Source organism: Miscanthus floridulus, chromosome 16 (assembly GCF_019320115.1).
Source record: "Miscanthus floridulus cultivar M001 chromosome 16, ASM1932011v1, whole genome shotgun sequence".
Lineage (NCBI taxonomy): Eukaryota > Viridiplantae > Streptophyta > Magnoliopsida > Poales > Poaceae > Miscanthus > Miscanthus floridulus.
In genome coordinates this window covers 5,358,950-5,378,372 of record NC_089595.1, presented here as the reverse complement: position 1 = coordinate 5,378,372, position 19,423 = coordinate 5,358,950, and the positions used below count along the sequence as shown (strand labels likewise).

The 19,423-nt window shown below is 44.9% G+C and overlaps 2 protein-coding genes and 1 long non-coding RNA gene across 3 annotated transcripts; 1 reads left to right on the top strand and 2 right to left on the bottom strand.

Moving 5' to 3' along the window:
* The first annotated feature begins 7,893 nt into the window (after window positions 1–7,893).
* LOC136510179 (probable ubiquitin-conjugating enzyme E2 23) lies at window positions 7,894–19,053 on the top strand. The gene is made up of 3 exons (XM_066504726.1): window positions 7,894–7,987; window positions 8,115–8,430; window positions 18,621–19,053. The coding sequence occupies exons 1-3, from the start codon at window positions 7,894–7,896 to the stop codon at window positions 19,051–19,053; spliced, it is 843 nt and encodes a 280-aa protein (XP_066360823.1).
* On the bottom strand, window positions 9,260–10,011 carry LOC136513692 (mediator of RNA polymerase II transcription subunit 15-like). The gene is made up of 3 exons (XM_066507650.1): window positions 9,879–10,011; window positions 9,546–9,797; window positions 9,260–9,414 (listed from the first exon to the last, which is right to left on the bottom strand). The coding sequence occupies exons 1-3, from the start codon at window positions 9,996–9,998 to the stop codon at window positions 9,325–9,327; spliced, it is 462 nt and encodes a 153-aa protein (XP_066363747.1). The 5' UTR covers window positions 9,999–10,011; the 3' UTR covers window positions 9,260–9,324.
* Window positions 12,581–13,169, bottom strand: LOC136513693 (uncharacterized). Its single transcript, XR_010773424.1, has 3 exons — window positions 12,948–13,169; window positions 12,742–12,865; window positions 12,581–12,659 (listed from the first exon to the last, which is right to left on the bottom strand). It is a non-coding gene; the product is annotated as an uncharacterized lncRNA (long non-coding RNA).
* Window positions 19,054–19,423: the final 370 nt, after the last annotated feature.

The following is a 19,423-nucleotide window of genomic DNA, read 5'->3' as shown; positions in this document are numbered from 1 at the left end:
CCTGTGTTCCTGCACAACATGTTCCTCTTTGAGAGGTTCATGGGAGTCCTAAAGAAATATGTTCACAACCATGCTCGGCCAGAAGGAAGCATCGCCAAGGGCTATGGAACAGAGGAGGTCATTGAGTTTTGTGTTGACTTTATTCCCGACCTTGACCCGATTGGTGTTCCTGAATCACGACACTGAGGGGAGACTAAGTGGAAAGGGGACACTAGGGAAGAAACCATATATTGGTACGCAGGACAATTATTTTAATAAAGCACACTACACAGTTCTTCAAAACTCCTCCTTGGTGGATCCGTATATCGAGACACATAAAGAGTTGCTCCGATTCGAGTTTCTAGGGAAGTCTGAAGCTTGGATTACGCAGTCAGCACATGGAAACTTTCAGCGACTAGGTTGCGAAAAGAATGTCAGGGTGATGAGAGTATTGATGAGCAACTGTATTTGTTGGCTAGGCAGCCATCGTGGCATATCCTCACATACAAAGGGTACGAGATAAATGGGAATACATTTTATACAGTAGCCCAAGATAAAAGGAGCACCAACCAAAATAGTGGTGTCCGCATAGATGCCACTCGACCCTAATGGAAATAAGCAAACATATTATGGCCGCATAGAGGAGATATGGGAACTAAACTATGCACCTACTTTTAAGGTACCTTTGTTCAAGTGCCAATGGGTAAAGGCGACTAGAGGCGGGGTAGCAGTCGACAACCAGTATGGAATGACAACCGTGGACCTCAACAATATTGGGTACAAAGATGAACCGTTCGTCCTTGCCAAGGATGTGAATCAGGTGTTCTATGTCAAGGACATGTCTACAAAACCGAAGAGAGGGAAAAACAACAACGACCCAATCAATGAGCCAAAGCGCCACATAGTTCTTTCAGGGAAAAGAAACATCGTCGGAATTGAAGACAAGTCAGACATATCAGAAGATTATGAAAAGGATGACCGAATTCCACCCTTCACAGTGAACAAAGACCCAAGCATCCAGCTAAATGATGAGGACACTCCATGGTTACGGCGCGATCATAACCAAGGGATATACGTTAAGAAGAAGTTCACTACTGTGCCCGCTTGATATATATAGTGATGTTTAATAGTGTGTATTAGAGGTATTATGTAATAATTGTGAATTCAGAGATGTTTATTAGGTGTTTCCTTTTTTCTATGTTCAGATTAAATTTGTGTTTGATGGTGGGATTTCCATGTCGCTTTTGGACAATGAGTGATGAAAAAATGAAAAGATTTACGTTAAAATGATGTGAAAACAAATTTCCAATCGAAAACAAAAGTTTTAATGATTTAAATTAAACACTATATTTTTGCATTAACGAAATAGTAATTATTAATGACATTATGTTTCAATATTTATAAGAAAAAACAAAAAACTTTAGGTCACACAATTTTCCTGTGTGCAATAAAGCAAAAGTAAATCCATATTCTTTTAAAACAATTTTATGCCTTGTATTTAATTTACTGTGCAATTAACAAGACTTTAACATTTTATAGAAAGAAATATATAAAAAACAAATAGAGCTTGAAACGGGCGGGAAGTGAAACTGCAGCCCAACTTTAGTCCCGGGTAGATCTACCACCCGGGACTAAAGGTGGGCTGCATTTTTTGCGGCCCGCCAAAATACACCTTTAGTCCCGGCTCGTAATACCAGCCGAGACTAAAGGTCTTTTCGTCCTGGGTGTTTACAGGAGCCGGGACTAAAGGTCCCTCCCCTATATAAGGCGGTCGTTTCTTCTTCCTCCTCACTCTTCGTCTTCGTCGCCCATCGCCACTGTCGCCGCCGCCGCCCTCGTCACCGTCGCCCGTGGCCACCTCATCGTCCTTGACCCTCACCGCCGCCGGACCCGGCGCCGATCTCTCCTTCCTGACCTCCGACGCGCTCTTCGACTGCGCGTGGTCCGAGTCCCACGACTCCCTCTACGCCGCCGCCTCCGGGGATGGCTCCGTGCGCCTCTTCGACTCCGCGCGGCTCCCGCCGCCGTAGAACCCTGTGCGCCTCCTCCGCGAGCAAGCGCGGGAGGTGCACGGCCTCGACTGGAACCCCAACGTCGGCCGCCCCAACGCTGGCCGCCCCACATGCCACCAACGCCGCCGGCCCCAACGTACTGTGTATTGATATATATAAATTTGTTATAGATATATTAGAGAGTTATAAATTTGTATTGTTATATATATATATTTGTTATATATATATATATTAGAGAGTTATAAATTTGTATTTTTATATATATAATTTTTTTATACATCTATATTAGAGAGTTATAAATTTATATTGTTATATAGCTAAATTTGTTATACATATATATTAGAGTTATAAATTTATATTGTTATATATATAAATTTGTTATACATACATATTAGAGAGTTATAAATTTGTATTGTTATATATATATATTGTTATACATATTAGAGAGTTTTAAATTTATATTGTTATATATATAAATTTGTTATATATATCACTTGCCAATAAATATTTCTAGAAAATAAGAAATCAAAGTTATGCTTTGGAGACTTGAATTTCGAGTGTAGTTATTTAATTAATTTTAAGCACATGACTCGATCCATTTTATAGATATATGGTTTTTATTTTTTATAGATATATCTAGTGGTGTAAAAGCTAGATGGCTGCCCCGAGAGACAACATGGATGAAGAAATGATGGATATTATCAACACCGGCACTCAATTTGCCGATGGTGACCAGCAGGATATAGATGACGGGAGTCAATACCTGGCTCTTGAAAATAAGCAAGAAAATATTGTGCAAGAAAATACTAGCGAGGTATATATATTTATATATATATTTGAATATTATATATATATATTTGAATATCTATCATCTATTATGTGTACACATGATATTTATTTATTCTTTTTTTATACGTAGCCCTCTGGATCGACGACCACAACTGGCGAAAAGCAAAAATATTCGAGGCCCGAAAAAGCCATTGGAGGGGCGCTACATAATATCGGAATTCAATATCGAGACAGGCGAACCACTTGGTCCACATGCAAGGAAATTCGTGCAACACTGTGGGTACCTTGTAAGGGACAGACTTCCGATCAGTGCCCGTGAATGGAAGCAAAAGATCAACGAGCCTCATGTTAGTTTTGTCTCTGATCTTGATAAGAATTTAATTTGGGATGATATCCTTCAACATTTCACGTTGCAAGCGGATGATTATGATGATATCAACGATGATGAATTGAAGGAGCTAGTTCGAAAGTGGGCTATGAAGAAGATGGCCACACAATTCTAGACTTGGAAGAAATCCCTATACACGAAATACGTCAAGAAGAACCTAACGCCCAATTTCAATACTAGGGGCCCGCTCGCGAAGTTGAGGCCCTACTGAAATGATTTTGTACAGTACAAGACATCGAAAGAGGGTGAGGAACGGGTGAGAAGGAACCAAGAGAATGCCCGACAGAAGGTATACCACCATGGCATGGGATCAGGTGGCTACGCGACTGCCATTCCCAAGTGGGAAAAAATGGAAGCGGACATTCTTGCCAAGGGTATCACACCAGAATCACTCAATTGGCCCAAACGCGCGAAGAATTGGTTTTTCGCTCATGGGGGAAGACTGGACCTAGAGACCGGGAAGCTGGTTCATGGCCCAAAACTCGAAAGAGCAACACAAAGATTTTCTTATGCTCTACAAGCTAAAGCTATTGGTGCGTTCAGGCCCAATAGAGAGAAGGATGAACTGACGTATGCCATCGGGACTGCTGAACACAGTGGCCGAACGAGAGGTTTAGGACGGAACATTTCTTGGGAGCATGGTTTCCCTAACGACAGAGATACCTACAGAAGCCGGCAGAGAAGGAAGGATGAGGAAGCAGCGCGGATCAGCAGGTTGGAGGAATATGTTCGTGAGTCACGGGAGGCGTTGCTTCAAGCACAGGAGCGCGAAAAAGACATGCAAGCTAGAATGCAGGAGGAAATCATAAAGCAAGTGCAAATAGCAATGAGTGCCCAAAGGCAGGCATCAGATCTAGGAATCAACATTAATATTAGCCCCCCTGATCAGTTGAAAAGCAGCTGCGCTTCCACGGAGTTGCCAAATCAAGATGACGCAATGCTACGTTTCCCCGTGGATGACATCACTGCACCGTTTACATCATGTGAGCTACATATTCCAAAAGGGAATGCCACAATCATGGTGGCTCTCGGTGTTTTTTCTCCTCCAGATCCTACCAAGACACCAAGAATCCATGGGGCAATAATACCACCTGGATATGTTAGCGTCTCAGTGGATAGAGTTAACAAAGGTTTTAGTGATCTGGCTCTTGACATTCCAGGAGGTGATGGGGAGAAGACTCTAGGAGAAGCAGAGAAGACATTCATACTATGGCGCAAGCGCTACATCATTATTCCCGGGGTCTCTAGTCCACCGCCGCTTCCTCAACTGCCAGACAATAGGTGCGGACAAAAGTGAACGAAACAATTTTTTCACTAATTTTCTATTGACATGCATGATTAATAATAACAATTTCTTATACCTAATTATTCTTTTTGTACTCACACAGCAGGGCCTCCGCCAACCTAAGTCCAATTATTCAATCTCAGATCATCATAGTGCTCCGGAGCAATGATTATGCAACGCCGCCACCGCCGCCACCTCCAAGGAGGTCTCCAACGCCTCCAAGGAGGTCTCCAACGGCTGCCCCGCCTCCCTTGATGACCAAGAAGCAGCCAGCTCCTAAGAGGTCCGCCCCGCAAACGAAGCCGTTGGCCCACCAGCCGGCAAAGAAGAAAGCCTCCTCTAATCCAGTTATTCCCCAAAAACTATCTTACGAGAAAAGTGAAAAGGAATTAAATGCTGCAGTACAAAAAGATGTGAACAGTTTCTTCGAAAAAGTAAGAAAGCAACGAGAAGCGAGGGAGAACCCAGAGAAACCGTACTTCTACCTACCTCCAGATCTTCTAAGAAAGAAGGTGGACCAGAAAAAGCGGGAATCTCAAAAGACCCTGCCAAAATCGGACTACGACCGCTCTCTCACCAAGTCATTTGAGGCGGCGCAGAAAAAGACTAGAGCAGGGAAAGGTGTTGCACAACTCGGACAACAATCGCAACAATCAGTCCCCCCTCTTGTCATTCGTAATGAATATGGTTCAAACTTAGACTTACTGGACGTCGATTTTGAGGACCTGGTTCGGTTTTACGAGGATACTGGTTTGGACCTTGCCCAAGTGCTCGCTGAAGGACCATCTGCTCCGAAAGTGGATCCTTGGAAGAAATTTGAACATGGAAAGAGTCTATACAACCCTGAGGCCTTAGGTGAACTGGGTACGCAAATGTACCTGCTAAACAAGTGGTACATGGCGGCGTGTGAACGGGAGAGAGACCTTTGTTTCTGTCAGAGTTAGAAACCAACATTACTTCCGTGGCGATGACGTTATATATGTCGAGTTTTTAGAATTACACCAACTATGCCACCTGGACTCTCTCGACAAAAGTCTCATTAGCTGCTATTGTCTGTAAGTGTGATTATTTTCTACTATTAAAGTGTATATATATAAAGCTACATGTATATATATAAATTATATATCCTCACACTATATTTTTATATATGCAGATATGAGATGACAGAACTCAGAAAGAGAAAGGATAATGATGTTGGTTTCGTTGATCCAAATGTCTTATTCAAACACCCTAATCCCCCGCCTGAATGGAAAGCTGAACTCGAGAAAAATCTCATGAGGTTCTTAGTGAACCAACAAAACAAGGACATACTCTTCCCCTACAACTTCAAGTGAGTGTTAAATAATTAATGTCGATCATATGGATATTTGTTCAATTATTTGCTTACTAGCTAAGCTATCTCCCATATATATATGTTGACTCTAGTTAATGTCGATCATATTTGTGTATAAAAACATATGCAGCAATCACTGGATATTGATGGTCATCGATATGGCCAATAGTCGGTTGAGCATCTTAGACTCGTTAAGAAAAGAGCAAACAGAGTACCAAGACATGATAGATATTATCCAAGGGTAATTTGGTCTCTCTAGCAACTATATATACCCCGATCTCTTAACTGCAACAATTATTAAAGGCCAAATTAATTTTTTATTTTATTGGGCGCAGTGTTTGGAAAAGTTTCATTGAGGAACACCACATGAAACATTGCAAAGCGCCACTGGATGTAATCGCACACAAAGTAAGTACTAGCTACATTTATATATATATAATTCAATTAACACCATGCATGCTTTCAATTCACCGGATCTTTTTTCTCGTAAAAGTGGGTTCTGAGGCAAGAACAGGGGACCAACTACTGCGGATACTATGTTTGCGAGTTCATCATGGCGTACTAAAAAAGAACTCCTGAAGAGATCCTCAAAGTACGTTATATAAATATATTCATATATTCACAATTTCTTTTATTGCTCATATATATAAGTAATCACGTGACCAACACACACATATATATATTAATACTTTTCCTTTAACTTTTATTGAAGACTCTATGGTTGAAGGAAAAAGTCATACGACGTGACCAACTGAAAGCAATTCAAGAGACCATAGCAGGATTTCTTAATGACCAGGTCTTAAACCCCGCCGACGAGTTCTACAATGACATGAACGAAACATGGAAGCCAAACCAGATGGAGTGAATTTGTTATCCCAAGGATATGATAGAATATACAATGCAAGCTTTATTTGTAATATATATATATATTACATATTATATGTACATAAAATAACGTACAATATATGTATATGCATGTAATATATACGTTAGTTTCATACTTTAGTTTGTACAAAATGTTCGAACATTATAAGCGTGTAGAATACGTATATTATTAGCAACGTAGAATGCGTATTCGAAAACCTATTCGAAAACCAAAACGAATCATCAATTGAAATAGAAAGAAAAAAAAAGAAAACATTTAGTCCTGGTTGGTAATTCCAACCGGGACTAAAGGGCCGGCCCACGTGGCCAGCCCCGGTTGGTATTACCAACCGAGACTAAAGGTGGACCTTTAGACCTTTAGTCCCGGGCGAGAAACCGAGACTAAAGGAGGGGCCCTTTAGTCCCGGATTCGTGCTCCCGGTTGGAAAACCGGGACTGAAGGGATTTCCCAACCGATGGTATAGCTTATTTCTGTACTAATTAATAGTCCATGATCTCTGCCAATCCATTATCTTGCACGTGATAGAATCTTATAATACATAAGTACTCCCTCTGTTCGAAAATAAATATACATCTCGTATTTCGAGGAGTTAACCGATCTATATTTATAGAAAATAGTATTAATATTTATCTCTAAATAGTTTTACTATAAAAATACATGTATTTTGGTCAAACTAATATTAACTGACTCTTCGAATTGCGAGATGTGTACTTATTTTGGGACACGGGAAGTATATTAGAAGTTTGTTTATGGTATATTGGGTTACTTTGTATACATTATCTTTTTGTATTTGTAATGGTATATATAGGTAAATAATTTAATTTCATACTAACAAATTTAGGTAAGCTTTTAGAAAAAAAAAACATAATATAGATGTGACAAGGCTACCGAGTTGAATCCTATATATCTTTCTTTGTGAGAATTTGTAGCAATGATCTTTTGTTGTTCTACTAGGGCGTCGTGAGAATTAACAGTGACTTTATTAGGTCTCGAATTAGTAATAGTAAGATAAAATTAATTTTTATGTATATTGTCTTTGAGAAAAATGTACTCGATCGCTTGCGTAAGTAAGGAGATGAAATATGAATCATAGGTACACATACTTTATAATTGAATCGTTAGAATTTATATGAGATTGAGTTTCACTTTTGGGAGAAACCGACTGTTACTACTTATACACAACTGTACATGTTATGTTCATCATATGTTTTAAAGATTTTCATGCATACACTGACACAGGGCACCGGTGATGTTGTGAGGAAATGGACCAAGAGAGTACAGAAGGAATGGGAAATTCTACAAAACAACCTGCCAGGTACATTGTGCGACAGACGATATCCATATAAAATAAGTATATATTACGTTATTAAAAATGCACAAAGATAAGTATTTGTGCCAAGATCTAAACGTGTCTCACAATGTATATATGCATATGCATGCAGACACCATCTACGTGCGGACGTTCGAGGACCGCATGGACCTGCACCGGGCGGCGATGGCGGGCGCGGCGGGGACGCCATACCACGACGGCCTCTTCTTCTTCGACATGCAGTTGCCGCCATCGTACCCGGCCGTGCCGCCGCTAGTGTACTACCACTCCTTCGGCCTCAGGTTGAACCCCAACCTGGACGACATGGGCGGCGTGTGCCTGAGCCTGCTCGACGCCGGCAAGGGGCCCGAGCATACTGGTCGCCGGCCAGCTCCAGTACGTGTCCTCCAGGTGGTCGTCTCCTTCCAGGGCCTCGTGCTCACCGCGCAGCCCTCACTACGGGATACTGTGTATTTACCGAGTGTGAGTAACACTCGGCAAATAGTAATACACACTCGGCAAACTCTTTACCGAGTGTCACACTCGGTAAAGTGGACTCGGCAAACAACGACTCGGTGAAGTTATTTTACCGAGTGTCTAATATCGGTGCACTCGGAACATAGATTTACCGAGTGCTGCAACGACACTCGGTAAACAATTATGACTTGACGGTCGTTAGCCTCCAAACTGACCGTTAACGGCGACTTTTACCCTAGTGTGACCAGCAGCACTCGGTAAATAAATTAGCATTTCGTGATTAAAACAATTCCGCAAATAAATTTTTTGAATAATGTTTACCGAGTGTAGATCCTAACACTCGGTAAAAGAATAACCAATTTCGTGATTAAAACAATTCCGCAAATAAACTTCGGGAAATAATGTTTACCGAGTGTTCCCACTCAGTAAAAAGTAGTCAAATATTACCGAGTGGCGATGTGGCACTCGGTAAAAAATGGCACACTCGGCAAAATTCATAGAATCAGAACCAATTTGGTTCTGTTCTCTGTTTTACCGAGTGCTGCACTCGGTAAAACTGACAGAAACTCTGTTTTACCGAGTGCTGCACTCGGTAAAATATGTCCACAGAATTTTTTTTTGTTTGTTTCAGTGCATATCCAGTCACAATAAGCAACAAAATCACAGAAAATTATAATAACATGACAGATAGGCAATATATATCACATATATGTCCACAAATGTCACATCCACTCACAATAACCAACATATGTCGACAAGCACCATGCAAAGTCCACAAACACCATCAACATGTGTCCAAAGTCCACAAAGTTCAACCAAGTCCACAGTTCAACATACAAACCCATCAAACAAGGTCGGATGGCCTGTCACGTGGTCGGAGGCCTGCGGAGAAACGGAGTCAAGTCCAGGTCTTGATCACCCTGCATATCGTTGTTCGATCCAGCTGTAGAAGGTCCCTAGAATGAGATTGCACATGTGAGTTATCTGGATCAAAGCAAATTCTAAGGTCTAAGCTATGGTAGGTCAAACTAAGGTATAAGTCGAAGGTATGTGACACGAAAGTGAAGAGTGCATCTAAGTGACTCACAGGAGTGCCGTCGCGCGGAGGTGGAGGCACCAACGGTATCATCGGCGGCGGCGGAGGCGGTGGAGGCTGGCCCATGCTCTGAGAAAAACGGGCCATGTACTCGTACCAGTCCTTGTGCGCCTGCTGGAAGGCCTCAAGCTGGGCCTGCACTCGCGCCCTCTCCTGTGCCAACTCGGCCTGGTGCGACAGCTCGAGGGCCTGAAGCTGGCTCTGTGAGGCCTGCTGTGACTCCTGCAGGGCTTCAATCTGGGCCTACAATTATTTATCACATAGTTAGAATGCAAATAAAGAACGAGTAGAAAATGAATGGACAACGAATGCAACAGAACTAACCTGGAGTGCTACCACCTGGGGCTGTGAGCGTGGGCGTATGGCCGGACTCGAACTCGTGCTCCGGGCTCTAATCTGGGCGAGTGTCTGAGTGTTGGCCGTGTCTATGGTGCTGTTGCCCATATAGTACCGCCCGTGTGGCTTACCTAGTCCCAACCTCATGACGATGTCACCCTCGAGGTCAGCGGTGCTCGGATCAAATTCTGACCCATGGATCTCTCTCGCCATCGCCGTGTACTCGCTGAGGCGCATGTGCACGCTCGGGTTGCTGTATGCCTCGGGCGGGTCCTCCGCGTTGTAGACGAGGTCGGGGTCCTTTGCCTTGCCCTTGTGTGCCAAGGCATATGCCTTGAACGAGGCGCACTCCTGGCCGGGGTGGAACCGCGTCTGCAGGAAGAAGCACAACAATAAGATATTATGCATTCAGAAGTTAGCATAGCAACAACGAAATGAAATCCGCGTACATATCTGGCTGCATATTCCTTGAGGGTAGTGGGGCCTTGTTTGTGCGAGGAACCCTGCATCATCGCACGGCAACGTGAGCGTACGGCGTGATATTGCTCATACTCCTCACTCAACCACTTGTCCACAATGGCCTCCCAGCAGTTGTCCATCCCCGCACACCAAGCAGGAGGCACCTGCACGTACACGAGCACATGACAAATCATAAATCAATTTCAGTGCAATTAATCACAGACGATGTAATCTCATGTTTACCGTCAAGTATTGCTCCTTAGTTAGGGGCAGGTGCACTGCCTGTGCTCTGGTGACTCTGTGTCCTCTGCGGCCATGGTAAATTCTTCTGCACAGGAGCTTTGTCTCGTAGAAGAGGTCCTGCACTCGGTGAACACAGACTCTGTTCACCACGTCATCCGCGTCCTCCCTACGTACTCCCTCCGCCAAGGTGTAGTAATCCTACAAGCAAATACAATCAGTAATATACAATTAATGTGATGTTATTATCAGCATAGTGCGATGAACACGTACCCACAGCTCTTTCATCACCCGGTCGGCCTTGCTGTTATAACACCTGCCAGCTCGATCAGTCTGATCGCTGGCGGCGTGCCAGTGGGACCACTTCATGGCGGGCTGCACAACACCATCGATCCTCACCATCCCGGGGTAGTTTGGCCTGCACAGAAGACCCAGGATCCCGTTTACTCGTCGAGAGTGACTCCCTGGGATCACCATTTCCCAATCCCTGCACAAAGTTATTGAGATTGAATATTAGTTTCTGTTATAACTTAAAAACCTGTGAATTAGTGTTAACATGCAAAAATTACTTACTTAGTTCCGGATGGTCGAATCACTGGCCGTCTCTGTATGGGTAAGTCTGGGAGGCGCGACGACCCTCGCAGCCAAACCGTAGGCACCCCATTTTCCTCTGCCAGCAAGTCGGCATCCTCCTCGCGCTCAGCCCGCTCGGCCTCATCCTCCCTCCGTGCCTCCTCCACCGCCTCCGCTATCTCCTCCCTGGTCTCCTCCTCCTCCTCATCCTCCTCCGTGGCCGCTACGAACTCGTCGTCGTCGTCCTGTGGAGGAGGTGTCGGCTCTCGACGCCCTCGTCGTCGCCGTCCTCCTCCTCCACCCTGGGCTCCTCCATCCTGGGCTCCACCTCCCTGGGCACGCCCTCGTTGTCGTCGTCCTCCTCCTCCCTGTGCACGCCCTCCACCCTCAGTCTGTGCACGCCCTCCTCCTCCACCCTGGCTGGACCCCTCGCCACCAGCCAGTAAGGTCATAACCGACCTAAGCTTCCTGATTCCACCGCCCACCATCAATCACGTGCAACAAAAGGAATAAACTATCAGTACGCATATACAAAAGTAAATGTATCATACATGTATAAAAGAGATGCTAAATAAGTAAATGTATCATACATGTATAAAAGAGATGCAAAATAAGTAAATATATCATACATGTATAAAAGAGATGCAAAATAAGTAAATGTATCATACATGTATAAAATTGCCATAAGTACTACAGATCTTACATGTACTAGAAATAATCATCAAGATCATCGATAGGTGGGCCAAAAATCTCATCATCGCTATTGTCGACGTAATTATGATCGTCTCTCAAAGTCTCATCACTAGCGACACTGCCTGAATGGTGTTGCTCAAGTAATAACAAGTCCTTCGCGTTGTGAACCTCCTCTCCATCATTCCCGTCAACAATGATCGTATCATTGTCTACTTCCATTGCGAGATCTACATCTAAGACAATCTCAAAACTCCCTTCTAATCCTTCTTCTTGAAAGAACTCTCCGTCATATGTGTTTGCATCGATGTTATAATCATCATCGTTTGGGACGGGTACTTTACCATGCGGCGATACCTTGTACACAACATCATACGCCTTAAGACGGTCTTTGGTTTGGCACGGGTATGAGAGATAATAAACTTGCATGGCCTGTTGGGCCACAATGTACACGTCGTCTCCTAACAAGACGGATGACTTTAGAACTTCGACTAACCCAAGCTCAGGGGTCTTTATCACTTCTTTGGGATCAAACCAATGGCATTTGAATATGACAGGATGAAGAGGTACACAACCAGGAAACTTGAGTTTGTATATTTCTTCAATTATTCCATAGTAGTCCAACCCATCTGTGCCTGGCGTGAAAACACCGGTATTTGTGGTTCTTCGATTCGGCCGACTCTGCTCGTGCCGAGTTGTGTGAAAGCGATATCCATTGACATCATACACAGAGAATGACTTGACCCTAAATTCAAATCCATTGGCAACTTGCCTCAACTCGGCACTCATAGACATGTCAGTTTTGGCCTGCTAGTTCAAGTAGGATGATTCGTTATATATTTGTCAAGTTGAGAGTTAAGTACAAACAACAAATGAAATTGAACAGTACCTCCTCCTTGAACCAACAAATAAAAGTGGGATTTCGTTCTCCCGCGCCATGTCTTAGAAGGGTTTCAACTTCCGCTTCGGTGGGTTCCCTCCGTGATGGACGATGGTAGAGGAGAACAAATTTGCTGTAACGGCCGTTAACAAGAGGGTTGGATGGGTGCATGCGAAATATTGACAAGAAAAGAAACAAGTTTGTGTAAAACTTACGCAATGTACGGGCCAACCTCTTCAAGGTTCCGCAACACATACAGCTGGATAGAGCGCCACTCTTCTAGGCTCAACATCTTCAAGGTAGGTTCACTTGCACTTCCGAGTTGCCCTCGGAAAAGGCTGAGGGTCGACTGATTGTCGGCAGCATTGTAACGAGGGGGTGGATTATGCACGTTAGGAAGGTTGTCGGCATAGTATCTTGTTGTGAAGTATGACACCTCCTCCACAATGGATGCCTCTGCACAGGAAGCTTCAATTTTGCATTTATTTTTGCATTTTGTTCTAAGAACCTTTAGGCATCGCTCAATTGGATAGCACCAACGGGCATGCACAGGACCGCCTCGGCGAAATTCTTTTCAGTGTGCATTACATCAATGTTATGTGGAAGAAGGAGGTCCTTAAAGTAAGGAAGCTTCCACAAGCACGACTTGTGTGTCCAGGCATGCTCTTTTCCATATCCCACGAAGCCCCCCTTTTCATTGTCGACCACAAGACCATCTAACATCTCAAGAACCTAGGCACCTGTCATCATTTCCGGTGCAGAGTCTTCCACTGTGACACCTTTTCGAAAGTTCTTCTTGTCTCTCCTGAATGGGTGGTCAAGAGGGAGGAATTGTCGATGTTTGTCAAACGAAGAAAACTTGCCCCCCTTCTCCAACCGAAAGAACTCCACAGCTAACTTGCATATCGGGCATGGCATCTTCGTGTGAACACACCAGCCACAAAATAACCCATAAGCCAGGAAGTCATGCATGGAATAATGGTACCAAATATGCATTCTGAAGTTTGTCTTTGTGAATCGGTCGTATGTCACTACCCCTTCGTCCCATGCACGGACCAAATCGTCTATCAAAGGCTCCATGTACACACTCATATTAGCCCCCGGGTGTCCTGGAATTATAAGTGACAAGAAAATATTTTACCGTTGAAAGGCGACGCCAGGTGGGAGGTTGAGAGGGATGACGAATACGGGCCAACATGTGTATGGTGAAGAACCCATTCCATAAGGATTGAACCCATCAGTTGCCAGTGCAATGCGTACATTACGAGCCTCATCAGCTTTGTCGGTATGCTTCCGATCGAAGCTTTTCCATGATTCACCATCGGACGGATGTATCATCTTGTCAGTGTATCGGCGTCCAGTTTTGTGCCACGTCATCTGTTTTGCAGATTCCTCGCTCATGAAAAGCCGTTGGATCCTCGGTATGAAAGGAAGGTACCTCAGGATCTTTGCGCCGACTTTTGTTTGCGTCTTCCGACCATCACCAGATTCTAACTCAATGTACCTAGATGCCTTACACTTCGGATAGTACTTATCGTCAGCATGTTCTCCCCTGAATAAGATGCATCCGTTCGGACAAGCATGTATCTGCTCGTACGACATCTTGAGTGCACGAAGGATTTTATTTGACTCATACGTGTTCTTTGGCAGAACGTGATCATCCGGAAGTAGGGTGCCAACTACTGTCAACAGTTGATCGAAGGATTCTCTACTCCAACTAAACTGGGACTTCACAGCCATTAGACGTGCAATGGCATCCAGTTTAGAAACATTGGTGCGCCCGTGAAGGGGTTGTTGTGCCGCATCCAACATGGCGTAAAACGCCTTTGCAGTTTGCTCTGCTCCTGCTCTGCACTTCCTTCATCGAAAGCCATGTCATGGTCATTTAACATTTCTGCCACCCCGACTTCAGAATCAAACTCCTCGATCCGTTGTCTCACGACCTCTTCTCTCGCATGATGGCGTTCACCATGCATGGTCCACCGGGTATAGTTCTCTACAAATCCATTGTTGACAAGATCTTTAGTCATCTCCTCATATGTTTTCATTGCCTTGTTCTTACACTTCCTACAGGGACACCAGGCATGTCGCTGTCCGTTTGCAAATGCCTTCGTCATGAAATCATTGGCCTTCTCAATCCATTCATTTGTGTATTGACCCCTCTTCTGATAGCCCGTGTACATCCACTGACGGTCATCCATCCTAACATATAGACGATATTGCAGTTTAGAGCAATAAAACTGGAAATAAGATCAATTCCTCCAGTAAAAATAAGAATACAACATCAACAGAGGATGTGGATTCCTGCAATATTGTGCAGATGTCAACTTTGCGAGGAAAACAAAAGCCAGTCTGAAACTCGCAGATGCTTAACTCTATGGCATTGCTCAACGTTTTGTACTGGATGTTCAGCCAGAGGGCATGCACTTTGATTATGCTGTAATAACGCTGAATTTACTGGTCCTGATGCAATGCAATGGACTAGGGCTTTGTCCCTGGAACTCTAAAAAACTAGTAATATATATGTGGAATATCTATGTGTATCCTAACAACACCTTTCTATAGGTAAAGCTTTTGTTCATCACCTAAAGGTTTATGTTCCAATTAGTGCAGGAAAAATACAGTCTAACAAAGACAGGCAAACAGTTAAATCTTTTCTCTTTCTCTAGTGCCCCGTCTCGATTGCGATAATAATGCAGATAATAAAGCAGCAACACTAGTAGCTAATCGACACACCACACCAGCACCTACCTACTTTCGCTAGGTGGTTTAGTAGTAGCAGTAGTATACAAATTTATTTACAAAGCTCCGTGCACGCTGGAACGTGATGGCACAGTACAGTAGCGTGTGTGTGTTTCGTTTAAGTTTCGGCCTCAAACGAACAAGCTGTTTAGCTCTAACTATATATATATATATATAGTTGTCAAACTTGTCAAGGTTTCAAGTTAGAAGAAAAAATGGCAGTAGATAAGGGCAGCCTTTTCTTGTTGCGAATTGTGCTCATCGTATCCTTAATTTGACTGCTCTGTACAAGCCGTAAGTACTACTGCTATACTACTAGTAGTGCTTGCAAGCTTCAGTTCAGCGCTTAGGTACACGACAAGAAGCTGGAGAGAAAAAAAAGGACAAAGAGAAGTTTCTCGATGGGAGATTCTTCTCCCTGCCTTCATCTTCTTACGGAAGGAGCTTATCCATCCAACAGGTAGTAAAAGAAGCCTATCAAAGTACTGTGACGCGCCACTGTCAGTTACTACCAACATTTAGCTTTTCATTAACAGCGTACTTCTACTAAAGCCCTTATCAGAATCACACACAGTCAAAAGTGCTGCAACTTGCAAACTGGCAGTGTCAAGAAACGTTCGGGGCAATCTGTGGATGGGATTAAACAAGCTCCCATTTGCAGTAGTCAAGTCGCCAATCTCCAGGTGCACGGGAAGTCAGGCATGCAGCTGGAACACGAACACCCACGCCGTTTTAGGCACAGGCTGTTTTATCTTTGCTACTACGCGGGTTAATTGAGCTTAGGCTCTTACAGATAAATAACAATCAACTCCATAAGCAAGTTAATATCTTCAGGGCATGATCCTTGATGCGAAGTCGAGTCGCTCCTGTTGGCAAGTTCCTAATAGTTTGTCGTCAGGAATGTATGTAATTTCTGACGGTTTTCAGGCATTTTCTATCGGTTTTTAGCCAACAAGATTATTTCGTGCTCCAGTAACCTGGAACAAAGCATTCCATAGGAATTTATGATTTGTAGGAACCCCGTCCTTCGTTCCAAAGAGTTTCATAGGAAATTTTCCTATAGTTCCAATCCTCTAAAATTTCCCCACCTGTCCTTTGTTTTGATCAAATCAGGCCTTAGTGGTGAACATATAGCAGTTGTGTCATGTAGTTGTAAACAAAGGTTCCTTACATTCAGGTTGAACAAATCATGACCTACTTAGAAAAAAAGGACACTCAATCAAATGAAAAGCATTAAATCTATTGAGTTGCTTGCACCAACCAATTTATCCTAGAAGCTTAAATTGATGGAGAAGGGTAGACAATTCACTTAACTGAGTTATGGAACCTCGAGGTTTTGCCACACTATTCATGGAACCTTGAAGTTTTTCCACGCTATTCATATACGTTTGAAAAATTCTTCACTCGTTTTTCAGTGAAAAGATAATATACTTGCCATGATGTTTGCAGCCATCTACTAATACTAGTTGCATCACGGCGCCACCAGACGGAGGGGAGAGGTGGGCAACAGGGCAGGTACCTGGCGTCGACGGGAGCAGGCAGGGGTCCCTTGTCACCACCGGTGCGGCGGGAGCACGTACGGAAGGGGAGGCCGCGGTCAGGGGAGGGGAGAGAGTGCTCGCTGTCGCCGCTGCTGCTGGGGCCCACCCCACCCCACCTCGCGGGAACGGGAGCGAAGGAGGGAGCACGGGGCGGCGTCGGCGGAGGGGATCGTCGTCCGGTGCGCCGGTGCCGCTGTCTCTCTCTCCGTCCACCGGTGCGGCGGGAGCACGTACGGAAGGGGAGGCCGCGGTCAGGGGAGGGGAGAGAGTGCTCGCCGTCGCCGCTGCTGCTGGGGCCCACCCCACCCCACCTCGCGGGAACGGGAGCGAAGGAGGGAGCACGGGGCGGCGTCGGCGGAGGGGATCGTCGTCCGGTGTGCCGGTGCCGCTGTCTCTCTCTCCGTCTCTCCGGTGGCGGCGGCTGTGGGGGACCGCCCGGTGGCGGCGGTGGTGGAGGGGAGGAGGCGGCCGCGGCGGTGGGGAGGCGTGTGCGGTGTGTGTGTGAAAGTAGAAAACGATTTGAGGGAGAAACGGCTTGTTGAATGCTTCTGTTTACCGAGTGCCTAGATGTACGGCACTCGGTAAACTCAAGCACCGCAGCCCTGGTACATGTTTACCGAGTGCCCGATCTACGGCACTCGGTAAACATAAGCATGGCAGCCCACTGTGGCAGGCAGGTGGGCCGTGGCTAACCTTTACCGAGTGTTTGAGGTCACACTCGGTAAAAGTATCCATTATTTCATGCAAAACAAAAAAGAAAAAAATGCCAATTTAATCCTAAAATTCACCAAACTTTCACATGAACTATTTCATGTCATCTATTTACTATCTAAAAAATTCCAAGTTCAAATCATAATGTTGAATTTCACTCTTAATAGAAATCCTACTCGTCATTGTGAATGTTTAGCGTCTCTTTGGGAGATGTACCGGTTCGGCAGCGACGAATGTAAAAATACTTCCAAAACGTTATGAAATTTTTTCTATAACATAGATGTATGCTTCAATGTTAATTCTTCCAATCTTGTGATTTATCGAGTTTGATTTTAATTATTACAATTAAATTCACACGATATGTTCCTAATTTTCATAAAGAATGAAAATTTTGTGAAATATAGTAAATAAATCGAAATAAACACCATATTTTGGAATGGAGTACTAAATATCATATGTGGATAGAGGAAAAAGAATGAAGGAAAAAACAAGAAATTTGGTTGAATTTTACCGAGTGTTGGGCCAATACACTCGGTAAAAGATAGTGTTTACCGAGTGTATTGGCCCAACACTCGGTAAAATTTTCATGTTTGCCGAGTGTATGATCATAACACTCGGTAAACATGTCATGCCTTGACGCCGTTTGGGCACGGTTGCTATCCTAGGTGACGTGGCACGTCAATACCGAGTGGCCGTTTTTACCGAGTGCACCCCTTCGGTAAACTTGTAGTTTTACCGAGTGTCTGAATATACCGAGTGTGCTGACTCGGTAAAGCGGTTGACTACCAGGTGTTTATGTTTTTCGAGTGTTGGCACTCGGTAAGTACTTTTTTTCGAGTGCCCCGACTTTTGACACTAGGTAATTGTCGGGGCACTCTACACAGTCTCCGGTAGTGCCTACTACAACGAGTCCGAGTACGCGTACCAGCTCGGCACGCCGCAGGGCGCCCGCAACGCGCTCCCCTACGCCGAGAACGCCTACGTGCTCACGCTCCGGACCATGCTCCACCTGCTGCGCCGGCTGCCGGCGGGGTACGAGGCGCTCGTGGCAGGCCACTTCCGCCGCCGCGGCAGGTTCGTGCTCCGGGCGTGCGAGGCGTACCTGCAGGGCTGCCCTGTCGGCACGCTCGACGCCGAGGCCCGCGCCACGGTGGAGGGGGAGGGCGGGCGGCGGCCGTGCTCGGCAGGACTGAGGCTCGCGCTCAACGGCATCGTGCCGAGGCTCGTTGAGGCGTTCACCGAGATTAGCGCTGACGGGTGCGAGCAGTTCGGCCGGTTGCGGCTCCCGCTTACCGGCAGTGGGGCTGTGGCGCCGCGGTGCATTTAGCCGCTACGCACCGGCATGCATGGTCCATTCCTGCCTGATGGACTGCAACATGCAAATGACCGACTAGCTAGGTTTTCTGTTGGTTCTGCAGTTGCGATGCTGAGCTGATGTGGGCATCTATATTTCTTCAGTTAATTAGTTTTCTTTGTACAAGCACAACATAATGTTCAGCAACATAACTAAAGCAACAATTGAGTTTTGGAGGAGGGGAATCGTTGAATGTCACGCACTGTTGGTGGATTATAATAGATAATAGATTTGTTCAACGAGCATTGCTAGTGGAAGGAGTACCAAAGCGGTCAAAACACGTTTCCATAGGCGGTCGGGTAGCCCAATTAACAGAGATGGCGGCCCACAGAGGCCTGCCTGG

Bases quoted from the DNA above. Each gene is read 5' to 3' on its own strand.
- LOC136513692 (XM_066507650.1), bottom strand. From the start codon at position 9,998: ATGGGCAACAGCACCATAGACACGGCCAACACTCAGACACTCGCCCAG. The intron at 9,798-9,878 runs GTTAGTTCTGTT...AAATAATTGTAG, and splicing joins CCCAGGTGGTAGCACTCCAG to GCCCAGATTGAAGCCCTGCA. The intron at 9,415-9,545 runs GTGAGTCACTTA...ATCTCATTCTAG, and splicing joins CTCCGCGCGACGGCACTCCT to GGACCTTCTACAGCTGGATC.
- LOC136510179 (XM_066504726.1), top strand. From the start codon at position 7,894: ATGCATACACTGACACAGGGCACCGGTGATGTTGTGAGGAAATGGACC. The intron at 7,988-8,114 runs GTACATTGTGCG...ATATGCATGCAG, and splicing joins TCTACAAAACAACCTGCCAG to ACACCATCTACGTGCGGACG. The intron at 8,431-18,620 runs GCCCTCACTACG...AGTCTCCGGTAG, and splicing joins GGCCTCGTGCTCACCGCGCA to TGCCTACTACAACGAGTCCG.